At 42.1% G+C, this 24469-nt stretch overlaps 1 protein-coding gene across 8 annotated transcripts in view; it reads right to left on the bottom strand.

Annotated features, from left to right (window-relative positions):
- TRAPPC8 (trafficking protein particle complex subunit 8) overlaps positions 1-24469 on the bottom strand; it is a 103400-nt gene that overhangs the window by 27285 nt on the left and 51646 nt on the right. For 3 of the 8 annotated variants that reach the window (XM_019498544.2, XM_014606847.3, XM_019498543.2), the window contains 9 exons: positions 22994-23253; positions 21795-21910; positions 19183-19333; positions 16957-17057; positions 16252-16357; positions 14922-14942; positions 13809-13940; positions 4352-4576; positions 544-652 (listed from right to left, as the gene is read on the bottom strand). In XM_019498544.2, coding sequence (XP_019354089.1) covers positions 544-652; positions 4352-4576; positions 13809-13940; positions 14922-14942; positions 16252-16357; positions 16957-17057; positions 19183-19333; positions 21795-21910; positions 22994-23253 — 1221 coding nt within the window. The remainder of the gene's footprint in view (positions 1-543; positions 653-4351; positions 4577-13808; positions 13941-14921; positions 14943-16251; positions 16358-16956; positions 17058-19182; positions 19334-21794; positions 21911-22993; positions 23254-24469) is intronic. The other 5 variants (XM_019498542.2, XM_014606852.3, XM_014606850.3 and 2 more) reach the window with 3 other exon arrangements.

The following is a 24469-nucleotide window of genomic DNA, read 5'->3' as shown; positions in this document are numbered from 1 at the left end:
GGTGGTCACATACTTTAGACACCTAAAGGATAGGGGGCATGTGGGGAGAGAAGAAGTGAGGAAGGTGTTGAGGCCACTTGGACTTCAGGTATCTAAATTCTGACTATGCAAATCCAGGCCTAGGGTGACCAGACATAAGAGAAGACATTTATAAACAAGACTCAATTACAAAACTTCATTCAGAGATTCTCTGTCCACAGAACAGAAGTAACAGCTCTATGTTTATTTTCCCTGAAGGAAAAAGTAAGTTTTCATAAGGTGCAATTGATTAAAAAAGGCTATTAAAAAGATTTTTAAAACAGAAAGATAGTGGTTATTCCTTATTTTAGGATTGAAATCTTAAGGGAAAAGCATTTGAAGCTCAAGTTTAAATTGCTGAGAAGGGAACCTTACTACACTAACTGATGCAATATATGAAGCCAAGGATATTACAATAATGGAAGACAAAAATACCAACCAGCCTGAAGAAGTGTTTCTGCTTCTTAAAGCTGAACCTTGTGCAATTAGGAGACCTTTATTAACAAACAATGAAAATTCACTAACCTTCAGCTGGTCGCCTGTTATGCCCGAAGAATACGCGTGTTGCTGAGCTGTTAATATATGGTAAAGGAAGTTGTGGTAGAGGGCCATCAGGTGACAGCTGGGTTACGTTCTGAGAGAAGCAGGAAGTAAATTAAAAAAATAAAAACAAAAATATTTTGTGATTATTCCTCCACAAATCTGTTTTCAAACACTGACAGAATTAAGGTATACAGCATTGTTAAACTGGCACTTCTCTTTTTTCTTTTTTTTTTTTTAAGGCAGCAACTTTGTTGATGCCTAGCATTATCCTTCTCTTTATTAAAATGTTAATATTCATAGTATTCTGGTGGTCTAAAATGTAAGGAGCAAAAACAAAACAAAACAAAACCAACAAAACTAGAACATTCTATTTTGAGCATCCCAGAGCAAGGATGAGTGCTGCCTATAAGCATCAAAACTCAAAAGCTATAATTCAGTGGTCTCCAACCTTTTTAAGTAGGAGATCACCTTTGGCATTTAAAAGCAACCCAACATCTAGCGTGAGCCGCCACCACCGCCTCTCCCCCTGCCTAGCAGGTAAGTCTGTGGGGAGAGAAGCAGGAGCAGATCGAGAAAAAATTATTTGGGGGCACACCTCCTCAGCAGGTAAGTCCTAGCCAGCCGGAACCCCACTCAACTTACCTCTGCAGCACTATACATCACTGCAGGGGCCTCAGTCTAGCCCCTGCCCCTTCCCTCCCCCACAGACTGACCTGCTGGGCTGGGGCAAGTGTGTATGCACACAGGCACTCAGCCCCCCAAGCCAGGCTCAGATGAACTCCAAGAGTCTCTGAGATCTACTGGTGGATCAAGATCCACTGGTTGGTGACCACTGCTGTAAGTCATTGTTCAAGGATCTATCCATACTTCCCTGATGTTACAAACTAGACTGACTGTGGAACAGAACTGGTGTACCATGTGGAATGGGTTTTGCAGAAGGCTGCAGTCCATTCTTCCAAAACTGTGCCTTTTGAGCAAAAAAATCTTTTTAATCTGGTTTCCTAGAAAAATTTGCATATGGCCATTACACAGCTAACTTGTATTTCAAAACTGAGGCAGTATTAAAAAATGTGCAGTCATGAGAGAAAATATGGTAATTTATATTAATACTGAATATTCTCACATAGAACATGCCCCTTGTTTTTGGAAGGCAGAAGGAAGTAAAAAAGGGCTTTCCAGAGTTATGGCTGCAAAGAGCAGGGAAAAAGCTTAATCTTTAACTGACTTGTGCTCCTTTAATTACTCAACTAAAGCAGAATCCCTAGCTGTCACTTAAGACTGGTTTCCACAGATAAATCTAAGAGTCTGAAAACAGTAAATGGGCCTGAGCTCAAGAGGTTGTGAAATAAGAGAAGACCAGGAGCAGCTAACTGACACAAAAACTGCCCTATGAAAGGCTAGCTTGATTAGCAGAACAATCAAAAACATTAACAGGGAGACATTATCACTAATGCCTGTAGACTGAGTAATAATAAACCATTAAAGTTAACCCAGTTCCTCAGTTGCCTGAAGAGTAATACCACAGATGCTGCACTATGGAGCAGGAATCAAAGCAGGGTGGCTTCCAAAGCAGAAGTCAGTTTCCCTCCTTAACATAAACACCCCAATTTAGATGATGTGACATTTAGGGGGAAAGGTGCATTGTGTCAAACATAGTATGTTTGTTGCCTAAAAACTACAGAATCCCGATGAGACTATGCCAAGATAAAGTCTTATTGCCATATTTACTCAAATAAGACTAGGTTTTTCCCCCCCTTAAATCAGCATGGGAAAAAAAAAAGCTCCTCATCTTACATTCACATACAAGGGAACCTCACTAAAATACAACTTCTATAATTAAACTACTGCCAAAAACTTGTGCTCAGTACTGGAAACCAAGTTGATTTTTTGAAGTGGATCAAATGCAACCAACACCAAGCAGAACAATAATACATGGCCCATGTTAAGCAAACATACTGACAGGACCGTACCACAAGATTCAGATGGGCTACACTAACTTAAGACATATGGTGGTGCACATTGAGCTCACAGTCCCCTTCAGCGCCGACTCTTTCAAGACCTGGTCAACCACTACACTGCATACATTTCAACTTCTTCTTCACCCTCACAGCTGAGCTGCACTTCTCTTTCCCATTTCCAATTATTCCTGTTTCTTCACCAGCCTTCAATGTCTAGCAAACATCACCAAATGGGGCCCCAAACAGTTCACCCAGAATGCTTCTGTCAGCCCATCTCCCAGCCTGTTGCGCATAATTAGTGTGGCTCTGCCCTCCAGGACGTGGAGCTGGCCCAGGATGCCTTGTGTCTCATCTGTATATACATTTTTCGAAGATCCCAGGACCTACAACAAGAACACCCAGGTCCCATGAGTCAGGGGCTAATTAGCACATGGATCCTGTGAGTATGGGACAGGGTATCTGGAGTTCACACACATATTAAGCAGTGCTGTGCTGTGGGGTCAACATGGCTTGAAATAGTTGGCTCTGCTGGGGCCCAGCCCGATGAACTGTCTGGTAAAATTGTGAGACTTAGCTTTGGACTAGTATTATACATAGTTTGTATAAGTAGGTATAAAAGTACTGCTTAAAAGCATGTTTATGGAATCCCTGTGCTAAAGCTTGCAGCAGTTTCAAAAAAGATTAAATGAATCAATCCTGGTTGAACTATACTGTGGGTACCCATAGACAATTTGCTTATATGGAAGTCACCAGAGGCATGTTTATTTCAAACACAGTGTTTTTAAATTTGTGCCTCACTTCTATGTGCTCAGGGAGAACAGGGTGTGACAGCAAGAAGAGGGAAGGACTGCAGGTGAAGGGGGCAGCCAGAGGGCAAGGGGGCTACTTAACCCCCCCAGATTTATTTTCCTTGCTATAGTAGTGGGAAGGGGGCAAATTCAAGGCAAACCTCCAATAATTAGATTCTGTATCTGGAAAATGATAATGTATTTGTAAGTTTTCCATATATAGAGTCTAATTATAGGGGTGATCATCTTCTATTCAGGGTCATTGTCCTCATCTTGTATTCAAGTAAATATGGGTATTTTTCACCTTTTCAATTATATACACAAGACAGAGTAAAAATGTATATAGCATCCCTTTCCAAGAATGCCTTTCAACCTAGATTTCTATAAAATAGAAGAACCATTTATGTCTTTGTGTAACATCCCAAATTAGGGTGGGATCATATGCAGATTTTAAATTTAGCTTATTCTGAAACTGCAAAGTTTTCATGTTTTAAGTTTGTATTTTAAACCCATCAATTCAAACTCAACAATAATGCATCTGCAAAGGTACTTAAGAATGCAACTCAAAGCAAAAAAATGTTAATTTATTTTGCTGCATTTTTAGGTTTTCTGTTAAGAGACTAACAATCCTGTACTCGGGAAAAGGAAGAGATTCCTTTTCAATTAGTAGAATATGAATTATTTGTTTAAAATATTCAACTCTCCATATAAAATTGGAGAGACTATGGACTTCGTATTTTAAGGTTTTGCCAATGGTCTCAAATTGAGCACAGAAGTTGGTAGTACATTCCAGACTTAAGCACATGCATGCTATCAAACAACAGATACAATGCATCATTCCAATTTAATTCACTGCTGCACGAAATGGGAGTCTAGCACAATGCAGACATTAAATTAATACACAATGATTTTCTGTGACTGGAATATTTTAAGCATCCTGCTAGAGTTAGAAAAAGACCTAACACTATTAAAAAAGAGGATGCAATGTACACGTGAGATTAACAACATTTAAGCTACTTAAGAAATAAAGCATTTACTACTTACCTTGTAAACATAAAGATATTCTCGGAGAAAGGCCCCTTGCTGAGCTGCAGGTTGTTTACTGTCATTGATCAAAATATGCCTGAAGGCAGACACAGCATTATCAAGCTGCCGAAGCGTAAAAGATTGGCGACCAATAGTGAAGTTAATGTGATCCTCTGCAAGAGACCAACCTTTTCCTTTATAAACTTGCATGGCCTGACAGTAGCAACGTAAGGCATGTTTCTTCTGCAAGAAAAGATTCAGATTGTTCTTCAAATATCATTAGTCTTAATATTAAAAAGTTTATTAAGTTACACAGCAGGGGCCAATAAAGAAATCATTTGGGTCCAGACAGATTATAGTACTAGAGGTTAAAATGAGTCTTCCAAGGTAACAGCAACTAGAAGAGAGTTATAACAGTATATCAAGCCAAAATTAATCATCAGGTAAATATAAGGTACTATAAGGTAGCAAACAACCACTTTATTTATCTGAAATTATTCACTTGCACTAAGTCCTAAAATATTAAATGCCCCTTGTCTCAAGAGATGCTTGGGCTCAGATGTATGACAGTAAGAGTAGAAGACAGGAGGGAAAAAAAGTTATACATGCATAAGAATGTTTGAGATTCTGATATGGCTCAGAACACACTACAACCTAGCATTCATCTTGAATGCCTGTGAGCTGTTAGCTTCATAGATAGGAAACTAAAATTGAAAAGGAGCTGCATGACTTGCACAAGGTAATGCAGAAAATCAGAGGGAGAGCATGTGGGACTGAACACAGGCATCTTAAATCTATGATTAGCTACCTAACCCCTGGACCAGTTTTTTCTAGAGCTTAAAAATAATCTTCCAAGTACTCTAAAATACTATGAGAATTAAATGAAAGGAACAGTCAGCCTTAAAGTTCAACTGCAAAGCTGAAGTAAAAAATTAAGTTACCAAATTTGTTGAATACCTTCTAGAACAGCACTTCTCGACTCATGGGTCACGACCCAAAAGTGGCTTGCAAGAACATATGAAAGGGTAACTAACGAACTTTAAAAATGGATTCTCCTTTAATGGAGAAAAATGTGGGAAACTGTGGGTTTTCCCTTGCAGGCCTGAAGAGTTCCAGCCTGCAAGGGGGTGTTTAGGGCCCCTCTGCCCCACACACCCACCCCCAGCCCAACACACTGAAGGGCTGGGGGGAACTGGGTTGGGACTGGCCAATGTTTACAAATTGTCCTGGTACAAAAGGTTGAGAACCATTGCTCTAAAACAAAAACAGGCCGTAGGTTAATCTGGATCTTTTTCCATCTTCTTGCCCTGTCATAACAATACATCTTTCTTATCTAGAAAGTGTCAAGGTGGCAGAGGGAGGAGCCAGACAACCCCTCCTCAAAGTACCAAACAGTTAACACACTAGTTCTGAAGCCAGGATACCCATTATTGCCATTGCACAATAACAGCCTATCACACACATTAAAGGGGATTCCTCAATTAATTTAGTAGTCATATTAAACATACCAAATGTAAACATTAAAGTAAAGCTGTCTCCAGCATATTTTTGTTTTAATAAATTGGGATCAAATTGTATATTTGGAGAGTATAACAATCAAAAGTCAATGAAAGTTATACACATACACACACACACACGCAATTTTTTATACATATATTTTCTCATTCACACACTATGTATATATAAATTTATATAAATTTCATGCAAGTAAACCCCCCCCCCCATAGAAGCCCACTTCTAAAAAAAATCTGTATTCCCTTTATATTAATCACATTGTAGAACAGTTAAGTGAAACTGAATTACTGGTAAACATAAGTTGTATTCATGAAACTTAAAAACAGATCGATTAAAAAATATTTTAAATAATCTACATAGGACATACCAACCAGTTTTAATAAGAAACTAAAGAAAGCTTTTGGAGATGAGATTTCGCCACAGACTGACAAATTGATACGGCTGCGCAAAGCTTTGGTAGACAATTCTATTTGGCGGAGATTTGACCCGATTCAGCAGCCGAATCTCTGAATCATGATCAAATCGGGAGACCCATTAAAAAGGTCCAAATTGAATCGGAAGCCTCCGAATCAATTCAGAAAGATTGGGAGATTCAGAAGGCAGGTTTGCAGCAAACAGAAACTGAGAAGGGGGGAGGAAATACTGCTCTGATATTGACTTCTGTAGGTGGCTAGTGACTGTGATCTTTCCCCGAGTTCCCTTACAAACACAGTGCTCTGGGGGAGGGACACAGAAACAATGGCTGCGTTTGAAGTGATCTGTGCCTTTTGTGAGCACTCTCAAACCAGACCGGCAGCATCTGAAAGACTCTGCCTTGCGATCTACTGTCTTGGTAGCTAGCTAGTCTCTCTTCTTCTGTTTTCCCTGTGTCATCACTATGCACTGCAGGAATGCACAACATATATTACAAACACATGCACATTTTGCAGCACATCAAACATTATGAAGTGTGCTGGAAAGGCAGGTGCCAGGTCTACTGGCAGGGGAGGGAGAGCTGCCCCCCTTCCCCCACCACAATATAGATGCACCCTCTTTTCCTGGCAGCAATGAGTCTTCTACTGCTAGTGGGAGCCGTGTCTGCACTTGCACCACCTCCACTAACACCAGCATAACAGTCTCCATCCCAGTTTCAGTTCCCAGTGTAAGCCTTCCAGTGCCACAGGAGAAGCTGGATCTGGAAGCAGCAGAGCCATGTGCTATAGTTAAGGAAATTCTGGGGAAGGAGGGGGAATCTGAATTTTTGCTCCACACCCCTCAAAGCTCTCCTACAAGCAGGTCTTTTCTACAAGGCGCTTTGGAAGAAGTTGTGGGAGCAGGTGGGCTCAGCTCCTTCTCCTGCTGTGCCTCTGCCTGGTGAAGAGGGGGATAAGGCAGGATGGATCCCCACCCTCAACCCAGAAGTGGGTGGGTAGTGTAGTATGGGATCATTTTGAGGTGGCAGATGATCCCAGGTATGCCACCTGCCAGCACTGCCAAAGGCAAATCAGCCAGGGCAAGGAGGTGAAACACTTCACCACCACAACGATGCTGCTGCACCTCAGAAGGCAGCACCCCCTTGCCCTTCTTCCTCCTCAGCCTCACATAAGTGGGAGCGTGTCCAAAAAGAAGCTGCTCCAATGCCCCCGTCCCCAAGAAGCCGAGGCAGGCCATCCTGGACCAGTGGGGGAAAGGCAGGGACAAAAGGGGGCATGTTCCCAAGGCGAGCAAGGTCACCCAAAGCAGTGGAGAGATGCTTGCTCTGGATGGCCAGCCCTTCTCCTTTGTTGAGCATCCAGGGTTCAGGCAGCTCATGGCACTCATGGCCCCAATGCACCAAGTGAACACACACACACCCCACCTTTAGCAGGATGGTGGTGCCCTCCCCGTATGAGGTATGCAGGGAGTACTTAAGGGAGAAGCTGCGCAAGGCAGGGCTGCAGGTGGCCTTACACTTCACCTCGGACATCTGGAGCAGCCAGGGTGGAGATCCCGCCTTCCTCTCCCTTAAAGGGCACTAGTGCGAGCAGTCAGAACGTTGGCAGGCTCTTCTTCAACCACAGGTGATAGATGAGTCCCACACAGCAACAGAGATCACGGGGGCCATTAATGCATGGCAAAGGGGTAGCTTGTTGGGCAGGGCAAGCTCACCTGTGGGTTCATGGTCACCAACAATGGGCCCAATATGGTCAAGTCAGTGCATGATGTCAACTTTGTTGGCATCCGCTGTGTGACACACAAGTTCCACCTTATAGTCAGGGACACCTTGGAGGGGGACAGGGCTCCCAGTGATGATGCTGTTACTAGCAGCCAGCTCATTTCGAAACTCAGGAAGGTGGTGGGCTACTTGCAGCAGAGCATCAAGGGAGGCAAAATGCTGCGGGAGAAACAGGCAGAGCTGAGCATCCCGCAACACAAAATCATGCAGGGTGTGGACACTCAGACCTCCACATAACTGATGCTCAAACGGCTGGACCAGCAACAGAAGGCCATCCATGAGATGGCCTTGTTCGGGGAGATTGGGATCAGCGGCCCCCTTAACAGAGATGAGTGGGATACCATCTCCCAGATCTTCCTCGAGGCCACCAAGAGCCTCAGCACTAGCGATGCCCTCCTTAGCCAAGTGATCCCCATAGCAAAGGAGCTTGAGAATGAAAAGGAGAAGTTCCGGGGGAAATAGATGTTCCTTGCTGGGGCAAGTCGCTTTTACCAGAGGTGCAGGCACTGGTGAAGTGTCTAAAGAAGGGCATCAAAGAACAGCTGGATCCGCTGCGGTCCAGTACAGTCCACATGCTGGCAGACATGTGCGACCCAAGGATGAAGGGGAGCATCTGCAGCAACAAAACCCTCAATCACTGGCAGGAGGTGCAGGTGAATAGAGTCAGGGAGGCAGAAGGGCAGCGGCAGGGGGGGACACAGAAGAGGGGCTCTACTTTCCCGTGCCAGCACTCCAACCACACACCAAATCTCCTCCACCACTGCCAATCTGGGCCAAGAGCATGGCTTCAACGTTGGGGTCCAAAGGCACCACACCCCACCATCCAGCAGGTAGCGTGGAGACCTCAATAGCTACCTCTCACTGAGCACATGGAGCCACTGCACTGCGACCCCTTGGCCTATTGGGCAATCCGCATCCAGATGTGGCAGGATCTGGCCACAATTGCCCAGGAACACCTGTCCTGTCCTGTCTACCAACCAGTGTTCCAAGCCAGAGGGTGTACAGCATTGCTGGTGAAGTTGTGACTAGGCCTGTGCAAATAGGGAAGTATTCAATTCTGATTCAGCCAATTCGGAGAACAGCAATTCAATTTGGATCAGTCCTGAATCAATTTGTCCAAATCAATTATGGAAGATTCGGTGCCGATTTGAAGAGATTCAGCTCGGCCAGGGAGAGGCAGGCATAGCCAGGCAGCTGCAGGTTCTCCCGCAGCTCCTCCAGCTGTGCCCGACTCTCCCCAGGTAGGGGGGAGCCACAGAAGAAGCCCCCATGGCTGCCCTGCCCAGCCCCAGCCTAGTCCTGGCACTTTAAGAAAAAAAAGCCCCGCACTCACTGGCTACAGCAGTGGTGACTGGGGCCTCTGAGTGCTCGTGGCAGAGCCCTCCTGCACAACACGGGGCAGTGAGGATCTCACGTTGCTTCCCTAGATGTGCCCATCTCTGCCACAGCAGGGGGGAGCTGTGAGGGCTATGCCCTACCAGTGTGGGGGACGCAATGTACATGTGGCTGGCTCCGGGCAGCAGCAGCGCATAGCCCCCACTCCCAGCACTGGCACACCTGCATCAGTGCTGGGAGCAGGGACTCTACCCTGCCACCGCTTTCCCGCTGGTGCAGGGGGTGTGGGATGCAGGCTCAGCAGTGCTGGGAGCAGGGGCTATGCCCTACTGCTACCTGCCCCCTTCCGCTTGGAGCAAGCCATGCCTGCATCCCACCCCCCCACCACCCCTCCCTGTCCCAGCCGAGCAAGCGGCAGCAAGACAGAGCCCCTGCTCCCAGCACTGCCACGTCTGCATTACGCACCCCCCACCCCCACCCCTCCCCAAGTAACGTGTCCCCCACCCCAGTTGGGCAGTTTGTCCCAGCCCCAATTCCTCCCTCCCCCACACCGCATCCCTCCCCAACAGACTTACCAGCTGGAGGCATCTGTCAGCTGCCTGTTTAGTCTGTGGCTGAATCTCTGAATCAGCTGAATCTTTTCCAAGTCAATTTGGATGCTTCAAATCGATCTGGAGCTTTTACTTGGTCTCCCAATTCAATTCAGATTCAGAGATTTGGCTCCCAAAATTGGGCCGAATCTCCTCCGAAGCAAATCAACTACTGAAGCTTTGCACAGCTCTAGTTGTGACACTCCACCACACCTCCTTGGATCCTGGTTTGGTGGAGCAGCTGCTGTTCCTGAAAGTGAACCTCCCGCGGCTGGGGTTGCCTAAGCTCCACATTCAAATGGAGCAAGTGCCACCCTCCCCACTCTGCACCTATTTGCTTTTTTTAATTTGGTTTCAGAACCTTGAGGTGCACCTTCACAGAAACCCCTGGACCACTCTGCCTGAAACCTGGCAGGCCTCATGCCCGTATAAGGGCCTACCATCCATGCTGCATTCATCCCATTCTGCCGTAACACAAACAAGCGATACGAGTTTTGCTTTCAACAGTTTGAGGTACACTTTCACAGAAACCCCTGCACCTATCTCCTTGAAAATTTGGCAGGCTTCATGCCCTCAGAAAGGGCTACCATTCCTGCTGTTTTCTCCCGAGTCTGCAAAAAAAAAAAAAAATGACAGTTCTAGGTATTTTAGTGATTCCCCATTATAGTCTATGGCCGAATTGGCACTGAATCTCCTTATCTAAATTGGCCAAATCGAATCTGGACAGCGATTCGAATCACTGTCCCTTCGAATCGGCCAAACCCAAATCCAAATTGAATACTTGCTGCTTTGCACAGGCCTAATAGACACTAGCAGGCAAAGTTTAAGTGTGTAGCTATGACACCATACATGACAGCAAACAGCCAAAATCCACACATTACAGGTTACCCAGTATATTGGAAACCAGCATATGTAAAACTTAACCTACAAAAAAAAAAAAAAAAGAAAAAAAAATCTTGTGTGTGTGAAATACCAACAGCTGCCAAAAGCAAATTTAGACCTGAAGCTCCATCTACAGACCAGAAGAAACATGGACAAAAATTCACTTTAGAAGCTAACACCTTCTCTCAAACAAGGCTGTATTACAGTCATATTCTAACCATCTTCTTCCAATGCAACCCTCAGAGCTGGTCCCTAGCAACATAATCTCCAGTCCAAAGGGGGTGATGTCCTGCCAGAAAATCTGCTAGTTGGAAAATGCGCAGCGCTTCACACAACACCTTCTGCTGGGGCATTTCTATGAAGTCTCAGTCAAAATGGACAGACATGCGTTAGGCACAACTGGCAGCAGGAAAGTAAAGCTCACCTGACAAACCTCAAAAGATTATGCTATATTTAAAAAAAAAAAAAAAAGCTGTGCAGAGAGAATGACAACATGAAAAGCTTAAATAAGTCAGATACTATGATGATGGAAACCATTTAAGCCTGCAAGACAGGATTCCTCCTTACATCAGTATTCTGAACATGTGAAAATAATATGGCTGAGAAGGCAGTTTTGCTGTCACATAGGAGAACTTGCCTTTATGCTGTGAAACAGAAAATTCTCTTCTCAAAGAGCCTTGAAAAGTTAAAATCTCAAACAAGCTGGCATCACACTGGAGAGAACTCCACAGGTTCCTATGCTCAGCAGAAATGAGGGGGTAGAAGGAATCATACATCTGGAGGCTGTTTAAGAAGAAAACTTCTAGGCTAAAGTTAATAAGACCATGATAAACACCCCCATCATAATACTTACAGGAGCCAAAATATACGGTATAAAAGGAGGAAGTTGAAGCCTTCTGTAACATGCACTTCCATTTTCATTGTCATTTTTATGATCTATTACAAACAATTTAATGCTCTTAAAAGAGATAAGGAATTACTACTAGTTAGGGGTATTAATTAGACAGCAGGCCTGGTCCCCTTACCTGCCTCTGTGCTGGTTAGAGAAGTGGCAGGGATGACAGATGGCAAGAGGGACAGGGATTAGGTTGCTCTGTACCCTCACTGTTCCTTTCCTCACTGTAGCAGTGCACAGGATGAATTTAAGATGACCCTCCAATAAATAGATTTATTTTCCATGTACAAAACAGTTATTGAAGGGTTGCCTTTAAATTCAAAGTAGTACTGGATCTGGGTGAATAACGTACATTAAAACAGTACAGAAATAACAGTATTGTATCAATACCTTAATTCCCTACAAACATGAGGTGGAAAAACTATCAAGCATTTGAGGGCAGACTTCCTGTCTGATGTAAAATTGAAAAAAAGTGGAAGGAATATTTTAAGTCTTCATGTAAGAGGCTTGAGAAGCCTTTTTGGTTTTTTAACCCCTACCATGTTCAAGGCTACTTTCTCTTTGTCTACTACAGACCATGTAAGAGCTGGAGGTTCAGATTCTAAAACGTTCAACAGTTAGCCACTTTCAAAGTAGAGCAAAATCCTGAAATCAAAGCCTAGAAAACAGCTTTTAAAAGATTAATTCCTTCTCTGGCTTGTAATTAAGATGGAAATTTCAGTGAGCCATACTGTAAAGTACTGACGGGTAGTAAAAAAGCAGTATGACCACAAATTCTCAATAACTATTTAAACCCTCCAAACACTGCAACTGGGGGAAACTTAGCTCTTTAACACCAGCCTTAATAAGGCTCTCCAATAGTCTGAAAACAGCCTACTGCAAAATAGAGACCAACATAAATCAAGTTTCATGAAGCTTAATTCATAACATTAAACTCAAGGCTGAGTCTATTTATAGGAAAAATAAATGCATTTGCAATGAAAGCTACCACAAAACAGAAAAAAAAACCCTCTGGAAGTACAAAGTTATATGTAATATTAATAGCCAAGTCACATGAGGAGGAACTGTCTAGTGGTTAAAAGCATAGGACAGAGTCTGGTTCTCTGGATTCTATTCCCAGCTCTTTTAAAAATGTTGCACAAAAAATTCAGGTACAGTAAACTGCTCCCAAGCACACATCTGAATGTGCACCTGGTTAGAAGCAAATTTGCTCCCAACAGGAGCAGTTCAGTCCAAGGCTGCTCCTGCCATGCTCTGCCCCTGTCAGGCAGCCAGGGGGAACTACAGACTCCCCCAGGTGCCAGCCTTGGGCTGGCAGGGGGCACAGGGGTCAGACCTGGGCTCCAGGGGCCAGGGAGAGCTGTACCGGCTCCAAGGCTCCCTCCCAGCCGCACGCAGTTCAGGGCCGGGCTCAATCTCCACGTGGCTGGGAGGGAGCTGCCCTGGAGTTGGGACATCTTCCCCCACACCCTGTAGAGATTGGGGCTTAGCCAGACAGCAGTAATGGCCGCCTGCTGCCTAGGCTGTCCAGGAACAATATGTTCCTAGTCAGGGTCTATATGTATGCTTCAGTGCATTAATGCATCATTTTTCTAGTACCTGTATATATTGGTATTAGCAAATGGTGCTTTAGATTATATTTAATGAACCATAATTGACACACACATGTAGATGGTGATGCTTTACTGCACATTAGTCTAATACACAGTAAAGCATCTCATGTAGACACACTCAGCAAGTCACCAATATCTGCCTCAGTCATCCACCTCTTTCTGAGAAATAGGAATGGTATCTCCCTGTCTAACAGAAGGAATAGCGAGCTTAATGCATTAACGTCTATGCAATTTAAAATGTTTAAGTAAATCAACAACAGCATAATTTCAGGTATGATGTAGAAGTGTCAGGTACAGCACATTAGCATTCAAGAAGGACAATGAGATCAATATTATGAGACTCTCTCCTGACATTAAGCTACACAACAAGTTATTTCATAACACTTACAGATCACAAGGGGTTTAGAGGGGGAGGGGAGCGGGGAGGGTGTTCTAAACGTGAACCACTTACCTGCCCAGCTTTACTAAATCTATGTCCAGCCAATATCATATGGAAGGCAAATTTCCTAACCATGGGACTTTTCATGTTTATAAAGCAGTGTGCCGCCTGCTCCAACAGAAGTGCACTGCGAAGATCAGAATCCTATTTAAAGGGAAAGAGGTCTCAATTTCAAAGTTAGACTAGGCAAATATAACTTAACTTACTTGCCAATAAAGCATAGCTCTACTCATGAATAAGAAATGTCACAAAAGGCTAGGTAGACAGCAGGGGAAGTTACCACATTATTGCTTTGTGGAAGACTGCTTCCTTACTGTAGACAGTAGGCTCTGGTCTGCTGACCCAACTGCACATTGGTCCATGATGCAAGCTTTTAAAATTTGAGATTATGTTCCCTGGCCTACAGTGTGAAATGCAGCCCTTGAAGCAGAGAGTGCTGAAAAAAAGTGATATACTCGAGAAGCACTTGTGGTTTTTGTTTTGTTTTTTGGGGTTTTTTTTGGGGGGGGGGGGGGTGTTTTGTTTTGTTTTTTGAATTTTACTTGCAAAGCATGAGCAAGCAGTCACGCCACCAGGTAGTTATGTTAAGCTTACAAATATTCTTGTAGGAAAAAAAAAAAAAAAATCACTCGAAGTCCCTCTTGGATCCCAACTTGAAAGACCATACACATTATATCATTATTCAAAACTGTGTTTTCTAGTGTGGTCTCTGCTTCTGGAGCCACAGTTTAGTTATAAGACCATAACAGTCCCATTGTAATGCTTACAGGAATCAAAGGGCACATGGATCAGTCAAAACATACTGCATTCAAGGAGGAAGTTGAAACCTTTTGTTAAAAGGGACTTCGTTTTTACTGCTGCTTTTGTGATCCATTATAAACAGTTTAATGTTTTCTTTGAAAGATTCCAGTGAGTACAGCTATGCTTTAAAAGCCTTACTTCATGATTATACACATCTACTAACGTGGATAAATTCCACCCTGTATATCCAGTTACTTTTTCAGTAACCTGAAAGAAAGATCAACAGCTATGAACAGAATGAGAGAGAGAGAAGGATCAGCCCATAGTAAAATGTCAACATTTCCTAACCCTTGAGCTACTCAGGCTGAAATTTCTAACACTTACCATTCCCATCCAAATGTTCTGCTGCCATTTTTTCCCGGAAAAATTAAAAACAAGAATATCAGCTTTAATAATATATATTATTAACAGAAAACCACAAAAATTATAAGAGGGGTATAATAGTGTTACTGAATTTCTCTGAAAGAAATGGGAGTAGATCATTATGGTCACTTCATTCCAATTATTTTTTTCTTTTTTAGTTGTAGCCAAACTTTAATGAACAACACTAACCATGTATCAACTACAGAACATCAGTCTCTTATACCTCTGAACAGTTTTATTAGCTGAATTTTAATTAGTTTATGAAAGTCAAACTGTAGCAGAACAAACTAATCCTAACAAATCAGCAATTTTAACATTACAATATATTTTGACCTCCAGATAAATTAAACAAAAGGAATGAGACAGTTAGCAAATAAATTTCCTGCTTTCTCAAATCACATAAAAAGATCTGCTGCAGCCCCAGGCCTCCTACATGTTACAGGACCTGTTGACACTTTTCCTTACTACAAATAGCAAGGCATTACTATTAAAAGCTTTTTCTCAGTTGTAACTAAATTGTAAGTGATTATTTCCTCTGCAACTGCCTCAGCAATGATCCAGAAGCACAAGAGTTAATTATTGAAATACTAAAGTGAAAACTAAGTGCTTGGCGCAATAAACAGCGCTCAGTATCTCCTTGTCATATATCTGGTTGGAAGTCAGGAAATAAAATAAGAAATATGACTAGATCGTCTCTTGGATATTAAAGGACAAAATTAAAAACCATCATTTGTTGTTTAACATGCACCAAGGATAATTCTGACAGACTTAAGGAGCTGAAAGTAAAAAGTATTTAATAACCAAAGCACTGAAGTGCTTTCATCAGCTTTGTTAATTTAGTTCAAAGTGTATCAATGCCATGTCACCCACATAAGACAAGCAGACACCACACTTTTAAAAACCATGCTAACCCTTAGAGGTTTTTTTTAAATGCGTTAACACCTCTCAAGTACTTAGCAGAGGTCAAAAGACAGACTAAAAATGTAAATAAAATTAACAATTCAGGCAATATTTTCTCTTTTCAAGAGTAACCATGGACATTACTTCAAGTACAGAGGATAGATTAGATGCATCTATCCAATGAAGATGCACAAAAACATGCAAAACTGATTTATTTATACAGGCAAATCAAATCAAGATTACTCTCAACTCAAATATTATTCCAACCCATTTCTGCCACACACCCCTTTCACAAAGGATTAGGCAAAACCCGAACTCTTTTTTTTTTTTAGCATTTAACTGATATTAGGCATTTAAAGCAGGGAAAGCAGAAAGATTAAGTTCTCTCTACCTCACTGGTTAAACGTATCAGAAGAGCAGCCGCTTCTGAATATTTGCTTTGGCTTTTTAAGATTTCAGCACTAAGCAGTACACATCTCTCCGCCAGTACCATGTTCCTAAAAAAAAAAGGAGGATATTAAACAGTGCATTTTAACAAACATTAGAATGAATCCACAGTTTCTTCTGAACTGAAATCTAGCAAGAAGTGTCAGTTCCAAAACTACTATTTTGTTGTATACACAACACAAGTGTGCACTCTTATTTTAGTACAGTAATTCATTGCTACAAAGTAATTCCTTCATTCTAGGTATTCTTAAAACTATATTGCTGAATGAGATTTAACCTATTTTAAAATCAAAATTTATAATGCTTATAAAGGTTTGTCTCCTAAGGAAACATTAAAACTGGTCTTTGGCAAAGTAATAAACTAATTTAATAAAGAAAATAAAAGAACACAAAAGCCAGAGACAAAATCTACCCTTGGCAAAGTGTCCCCTCTCAGAACACGCCATGTCAAGGAGGTTAAAACAGCTAACAAAAGTGAGCTAAATGTCCATTGCAGCTTCATTTTGATATACCTATGAGAACACAAGGTAGTAATCCTGATGTTAATCTTGTGTTATCACTGTTCAGTAAAAGCAAACCTCCGGGAGGGGGAAAGTATTTTATCATTCACTGGATGGAAAAGGGGGGGAGGGAGAACAGTTCTACCTACTTGCAGATATCTCTATATGTTTGAATTGCTGTATCCATATAATGAGCAGGATACGGTCTAGGTGCTCCAGGCTGAAGAAAAGCTGATACTGCAGCCATTTCCTACAGGATAAAAAGGTACTTTAATGCTGTCAGAAGAGTTAAAATTTACAAAGCAAAAAGGAATCTTGAAGACTAACAGAAAAATAAATATTTAAAAAATCCAAATGCCTCAAACCCAGCATTGTAATCCACAACTGATGCCAGTGAACTTTGTTCGTTTACAAATTCCCAGACCAGCTAGGACTTTGATGGAAGCTGTTCAATTTATACTCTGAAACATGAAACCCCTAGATATTTTAAGTACCAATGATTTAGTAGGAGACATTTCTCCAAGTAATCAATGATATAGCACAGGGCCAAGAGGTACTTCCCTACTAGAGAAGATACTTCTACTTGTCTGTGGTACTTAGGCAATTCCAGGTTTGTTCCATTCCTTCTATCTGAACATATCTTCTGAAGTTTCTTTTGGATTTCAACATTACCAAGCATATGCATTTCAGGAGTAGCTGAAAAAGTTCGTTGGCATAGTTTGTACACAAGTATGTAAGCATGTTTTTTTGGGAGGTGCATATACATGCATGTACACACTTTTTCTAAAAAAAATAAACTCTACGTAATTACTCTGAGCATTCAAAAGGTTTTACACAAGTTAGTGTCAGTGATTCTCAATCAGGTGCCAGATAAGCCAGGCTCACGTTTGTCCCTGCCTGGACAATCTCTCACCCCTAGTACCTAGCCCCTGTATAAGGAGGTAGAGCACTGCAATATATAAACTGGTTTATAAAATTGGGTACCACTCAATTAACGAATGTTAGGGGAGGGGTGCCTCAAGTCCAAAAATGTTAAGGACCACTGGCTTATATACAAGAATGCTCCAAACAAATCCAAACAGAGTCATGGTGGAATTGATGAGAAACCAACGACACTTCTGCCCAAGGAAATTCCATCATCGCTACAACAAGAACTAAGCTCCTTCTCACTTACTGTGTCTGGCCCTATGAATCTTGTAGTCTTTTCTGCAGTGGCTGTTTTGACAGGAAGAGAAGTAACATGTGGCCTCACCCTGCTTAGTGCCAGGTCATCAGGATAATCTCTTGAGATAGGAGATGAAAGTTTTAACCCCTTCAGGCAGAGGAGGACCCTAAATCCAGATCCCCAATTCTAAATCATTAGGCATGTTTAGAATGATGGGCACTACATTCTGCTCCAGCTAGGTTTCTGAATGAAAGTGTCCATTTCTGTGTTGAACTCAGTGCTATTTCCATACACTAGGAATCCTTATAGGATGCCTCACCAATCAATCAAGACCCTCAGGGGACTTAGAAACAGAGATACCCAATACGTGAAACCAAAAACAGGCTTAAGCATGAGCTTAGCCTCCAGATGCTCTACAGGTCCAAAATGGTGGTGGTTTGGGGTTTGTGAAAATAGTATTTTTGGGACTTTAGCACCTAGCACTGCACTTTAGACGCTTACATCTTCCTGGCTATGCCTGTTCTTTATTTCTGGAATAGGTTAGTACAGAGGTTCCCAAACTTGTCTTACTGGATACCCCTTTCCAGATTTAACAGCTGCTCACACACCCCTACCAGCATACGTTTTAAATTTTAACCCCTTACACAATTTATCCTGTGTGTCCCGTCCCCCCCGATGTCTTGTGCACCCCGAGGGACATATCACAGTTTGTGAACCCCTGGTTTAGTGCATGAGCTCATTACTCTAGTGCATAAACAACTGGTGCCAAAGCCCTGAAGATCCTGGGTTGGAAAAAGAAACCCATCAAACCTAGAACTTACTATGCTTGTTATACTAGTCCATTTATCAACAGCTTCAGAGGCAGTGGATTGTTTTGCCAACTTGAAGCTTGTAACAGACTTAAGAACTTGATGCAATATTTTAGGCTTCTTTACCCATTTACAAAAACGGATAGGAAACAATTAAAATATAACCTATGACAAAGTGGGAGTTTCAGCCTCCAGTGTTTTTTTTTGGAAATATTTATTCAGCAAATGAAGTTATTCCTATTTAAAAAATCCTCAACTTCAAGCCTGAGACTAATGTGATTTGAAAAATACTGACATCAAAGCCTGGCCATCGGGTATTTAAGTAGTCAAGTTTTTACTTTCTCTCCAACATTAATGTTAAATAGCCTTTAATGGAACAGTTATACTAAAAATACACCAACCAGTGCTCCAGCTGCATAAAACATTGCTTGGTCATTTAAAAAATCTTTCTTTGCTGTATGGTAACAGCTGTATGCCAGTTCGTAGTGTTGCACCAAGAAACACAAATCTGCCATTTTCCTGATCTGAAGTTCTGGCGCTTCAGGGGGATACCTATAAATACACAGCAAAACACACTTTGGTTGATTAACAAATGAGACAGACAAGACCTGAATTCTACAGTAAAAAGAAAGCCTGAAACATGAAGTGTTTTCTTCCCATTCATCCCCTGCCACAAGCAACAAAGAACCTGTAAGTAATATTAGCTGCTTTTTTGGGGGGGGGGGGGGGGAGGGACGGGACAGACTAACAACAAATGAAACTACCATCTTTCTGGCTGAGGATGGAGACAAGCTTCCTTTGAATTTACTCGTTTACTGGCTGAAGTGATTTGTTAAATCAATAATTAGGTTAAGGAAAGCTTTTTTCCTACTAGGGAAAGATTAATAATGTAATTGGTCAAAAAAAATTAAGTAGCTGTCACTGAAACTGATGAAAGCTATTTCATTTGCACCATCATACAAAATGGTTTAATTCTGCCCCTGGAAGAAGAAAACTAAAGGAAAATGTCATTCCACTTATTTTCACTGGCCAGCTAAAACTACAACAGTAACTTGGACCTATGCCTCTTGGACACAACAAAGAAAAAAAAAGTGCATTTCTTTAGCAACCAGTCAAAACTGGTTGGAAAGGGGCATAAAGGACTCGAGTCTTTCTGCCCGTAGTATAAACACCACTCTTACCTGTTTAAGTCTAGCTTACATTAGTTTACACTGTATCAGTAAGGAAGACTGTTCCAAAGACTAGGACTAGTAGGGGTAGAAACGGAACTACTTTTTAAAAGATTGAGCTTGAATACTTCATAAAAGTATCTATAAGGTGTTACTCCCTATTAGAGCTACGCGAAGCTTTGGTCACCGATGCAATTCGGCAGATTCAGCCCGATTCGATGGCCAAATCTCCAAATCCAAATCGAATCAGGAGACCCTTTAATCTCTCTGAATTGAATTGGAACACTCCAAATTGATTCAGAGTTTCAAAATGATTTGGACATAGACACAGCTTTATATGTTTTTTCTACATACCTTAGGACACACCAGGCGGTGCGTGAATGCTGAGATGGTGGGGCAGATGGAGTGTCCCACGGGAGCACCGGTTGGGGGGGGGGGGGGGGGGGGGGGCTGCCACCACACTCAGTGGTGGACCCGGAAGTGGACAAGAAGCACTTCCGGTCCACTTCCAGGTCCACTACGGAGCATGTGCCCCGCCCCCAGCGACTTGAGGCTCCTGGGTCCCCCCACACCCAAACTGCCAAGCTGGAGGGGTGCGAGGGTCTGCACTCTGCAGTGGACCCAGAAGTACTTCCGGTCCACTTCCAGGTTTGCCACCAAGCATGTGGGAGACCCCCTGCGCTCCTGTGGGGTGCTCCATCCACCCCAGCATCACAGTGATCACGAACCATGACTGCTACCTCAAAGCACATAGAAAAAAACATTTAAAGCTGTGTCTGTGGCCGAATCACTGATTCTCCAAGTCAGCATCGTATCTTCAGTCAGCAGAATCGAAAATCAGGACAGTGATCCGAATCAACAAATCGAATCACTGTCCCCTGAATCGGGCTGAATCCGAATCGAACATGGTCCACTTCGCACACCCATGCTGCCTAAAAAAACAAGAGGGTATTGGACTTCAGAAGCCCCTTCTAAGGCTAGGTAGGGATCTCAAAGACAAACTATACTAGTAATTGTTTTAAACTTGGGTAAGTGTCCATGGAGAAGTTTATATCAGATTTTAAACCAATCTTTGTTAAACCGTGTGCAACTATTAAACAGAGATGAAAAGGGGAATCTTAAGAATTCAAGCATAGCACACTGCTGCCTCCCTCCCTGCCTGCCCCTGTTTTCCCTGCTACAGAGGTGGAGAGGGATGGGGACACAAATTTAAGACAACCCTCCAACAGTTACATTCTATACATAGAAAATTAATAAGTTAATACATTTTCCATGAATAGAAGCAATCAAATACAGTAAGCACCTGTGTGTATGCTCTTTCATTGGAGGCCTAAGTCTCCTGCTTTAGGCTTTCATCAAATGTGGGAGTAAGGGTATGCACATTGTCAGTTACTGGCAGCAGCTGACACCTAAACCCTTGCTCCTTTTAAACTCATGGTAAAACAGTTAACCTGTCCTGTTTAAGAATCCTCACATGCTGGTGTGTGCCAACTAAACTAAAATGGCCTATCAACCAAAGGTAACAGTTCATCATCTCTCCCTTCTTATCTGTAGAATTTTTGTAAAAGTCTAGTTGTACTTGAAAAAGCATAAGGGGGTATACCTTCATAAAAATATCTGTTCAGCAACAAACTAGACTTTAAAAGGACTTCTCTTCTACTATTTTAGTTCAATGTCTTTAAAAAAGTTTTTTTGTGCAAAAACACATATACTTTTTTAGTAAATGTTTTGTTGATTCTAAGATTTTAGTTGAAATCTTGGTCAGCTACAGTACATTCATAATACCAAAGTGTTGGTCAAGATGTTTGTTTTTATTTAAAAAATAAAGAATGAAAGTTACTTACAGCAAGCCAGATGTATTTTTCAGCTCATTTATACTTTTCTCTGGAACCTTACCACCACCAAACCATTTTTTGGTTGCAGAAAATAGTGATCGACTCAAACCTTTCCTGGATATTAACTGTAAGAGAAAAGTGCAATTTCCATTAATTCACTCAACTTTAAGAGATTACAAGAACTGTGATGAAGCTCAAATGCTTCTGGTGATATAATATACACCTTAAAAATTTGTTTAACTTCAAAAACAGACACAGGCAATATGTTCATACATGTTAGTCCAGTGTTTCCCAACCAGTGTGCCTTGGCACAAAAGTGTGTCATCAGAAATTAACAGGTGTGCCGCGGAATTTTGCCATGGCAATGAGCTACAACAGGCACGAAGATGGGGAATGCCTTAACAGGTGTGCTGCAGAAAATGTTTACTAAATGTAAGTGTGCCTTGGGCTGGAAAAGGTTAGGAATCACTGTGTTAGTCATTTCAGATGAGACTCTGACTAATAGCACAGGTAGCTCTTTGACAGGAGGAGGTCATCATATCAACATAGTGTCCTCACAGCAAACAGTTATTCTATGACCAGAAAACAGGGTTTTTTTCTTTTTCTTTTTTTCAAACAAAGTTGGATCATGATTAAAACCCAATAGCTGAAAACATCAATGTCAAAACAAGTACTTCTACTAGTTCACTTATTCTAGTCAAGGTTTCCCCCAAAGAGACCTTTTTCCAAACCATGAAAAGACTACATTGCTGGACGTTTTGCTGGTTTCTCATAAATATGACACTCTTAAACCTGCTAGACAAATATACTCATGAATCACTTGATTACATGAATTTACCTTTAAAATTATCTCCATTTTTAGTATTATTTGTAATAAACTAACATGTTTCTATCATTATTTTAAAGCATGCTCCAAGTTGAACATGGCATTGTTCCAGATTACAACATAGTACAGAAATGGACATTTTGAGTCACTGAGTCCAGTCCTTTAAATGTTTCTGTTAGAGAGTAGGGGGAAATGGCTGAGGTATATCTCTACTGTATCTAGGATGTTTTGAGGGTTTTTCTTTATTTGCATGACTATCCTCAACTGTCCCCCTGAAATCTAGATAAGCGAGTTTCAGAAGAGGGAACAGTTTAGTGACATACTGAACTTAATATATATATAGTAATGCAGCAAAAGTGGTATTTTGAAAGAGAGATTTTACCTGGTCATTAAGCTGTCGAATTGTTTTCTCTATGTGTGGCAAAAGCCCCCTAAATGTGAACTCCTGTATGAACTGCCTAATCCGATCGTGATCTGTGAGTGTTAAACATGCACCGTGAGGTGTTCCAGAACTTGATTTTTTTGATTCGTGTAGTGACGGAGTGGTCTTTATGAAATCAGTGCCATCCAAAGTGCCACTAGTATCACTGGGATGATCCAGTTGAAGAGGGTGAGCCTTAAAGTTATTTGATAAGCCATCTACTGAAAAATAAAACATTTTTATTTTGCTAATGCATTCAATTATTTCTTTAAAAAACAACAACAACAACAACAACACACATTTAGATTTTAAAAGGCTTTACAACTGTTGCGTGGCCTATTATCCCTACTTACTTAAATTTCTCATATCCAAACTATTTGTCTGGCAAGTATATTACATATGCCACACTCTTAAATGAAGGCTGTTCACCTGTCATTAGCTGAAGTAAATTGCCAAAACCCAGAACCCTCTGGAAAGCTCCAACCAGGAGGGAGGAGGAATGAATGGAAGAATATGACTTCACACCAAACCAAGGAACAATGCAGGTAAGTGGTAAAAAAAGGGATTCTACACTGCTCCTCCAAGGAAAGAGTAGAGGCCTGAGTAACAGGTTGAGTTTGACCGTTTTATTTGCATTTTTAATTGACAGTCTGTACTCAAGAGTCCCCCTGTTTTAGCTGGGTAACCATCCTTTCTCTGATGATGGGCAATATAGCTCTCTACTCTCAAGCCATGTACACAGTAAACTAGTAGTCGGGGGGTGATTTATACTGTGCATGTGATTTCTGTTCAGATAAAATGCTCCAACTCAGGAGGCACAGAAAGCATACTTGGTGCCCTGAGCAAACCCCGCAGGAGAGTAGGGTGGGGACAACAGTCTTAACCATGCCAAGAACTCCTGAACAGCCCTTGGTTGAGCGGCTGCTGCAGCCACCACCACCACATGCTGTGTCTGCTCCAGCTGTTGTTCTTAAAGCAGCAGCAGCTGCCACTGCTGGGCAGCCTGGGAGTTCCTGGCATAGGTAAAGATGTGAGACTGCTCTTGCTGCTAGGGCACAGACTCCATGGCCAGGGGGCAATTCCAGCACCCATCCCATCTTGGCACCTGGGATGGGTGCCCCTGTTGCCCACCCCTAGTTATGCTACTACTCCAACTGCCTTGAAGTGGCCATGATTAGAACCATGGGGGGCAGACAGAGAAGAGGAAAAAGGGGCTAGTGATTCAAAAGTAGCCCTTATGCAAACAGATTTAAAAATTACCACAGTAGACTACAACAAAATGGTGTCTCAAGAGCTCATGTGGTAGATAAAGCTTTAACAATAACAGAAGAGACTTTACTCTCCAGCAATGCCATTAACAACATACTATAAAAGAAGAGCAAAACTGCAGCTGTGGAGGATTCCAGTTCTCAGCCCCAGCTGATCTATTAGACCACA

The sequence above is a fragment of the Alligator mississippiensis genome, chromosome 3, assembly GCF_030867095.1.
Source record: "Alligator mississippiensis isolate rAllMis1 chromosome 3, rAllMis1, whole genome shotgun sequence".
NCBI classification, from domain to species: Eukaryota; Metazoa; Chordata; order Crocodylia; family Alligatoridae; genus Alligator; species Alligator mississippiensis.
Note: the sequence above shows the minus strand (reverse complement) of the source record. Positions and strands in the feature narration are given on the sequence as shown.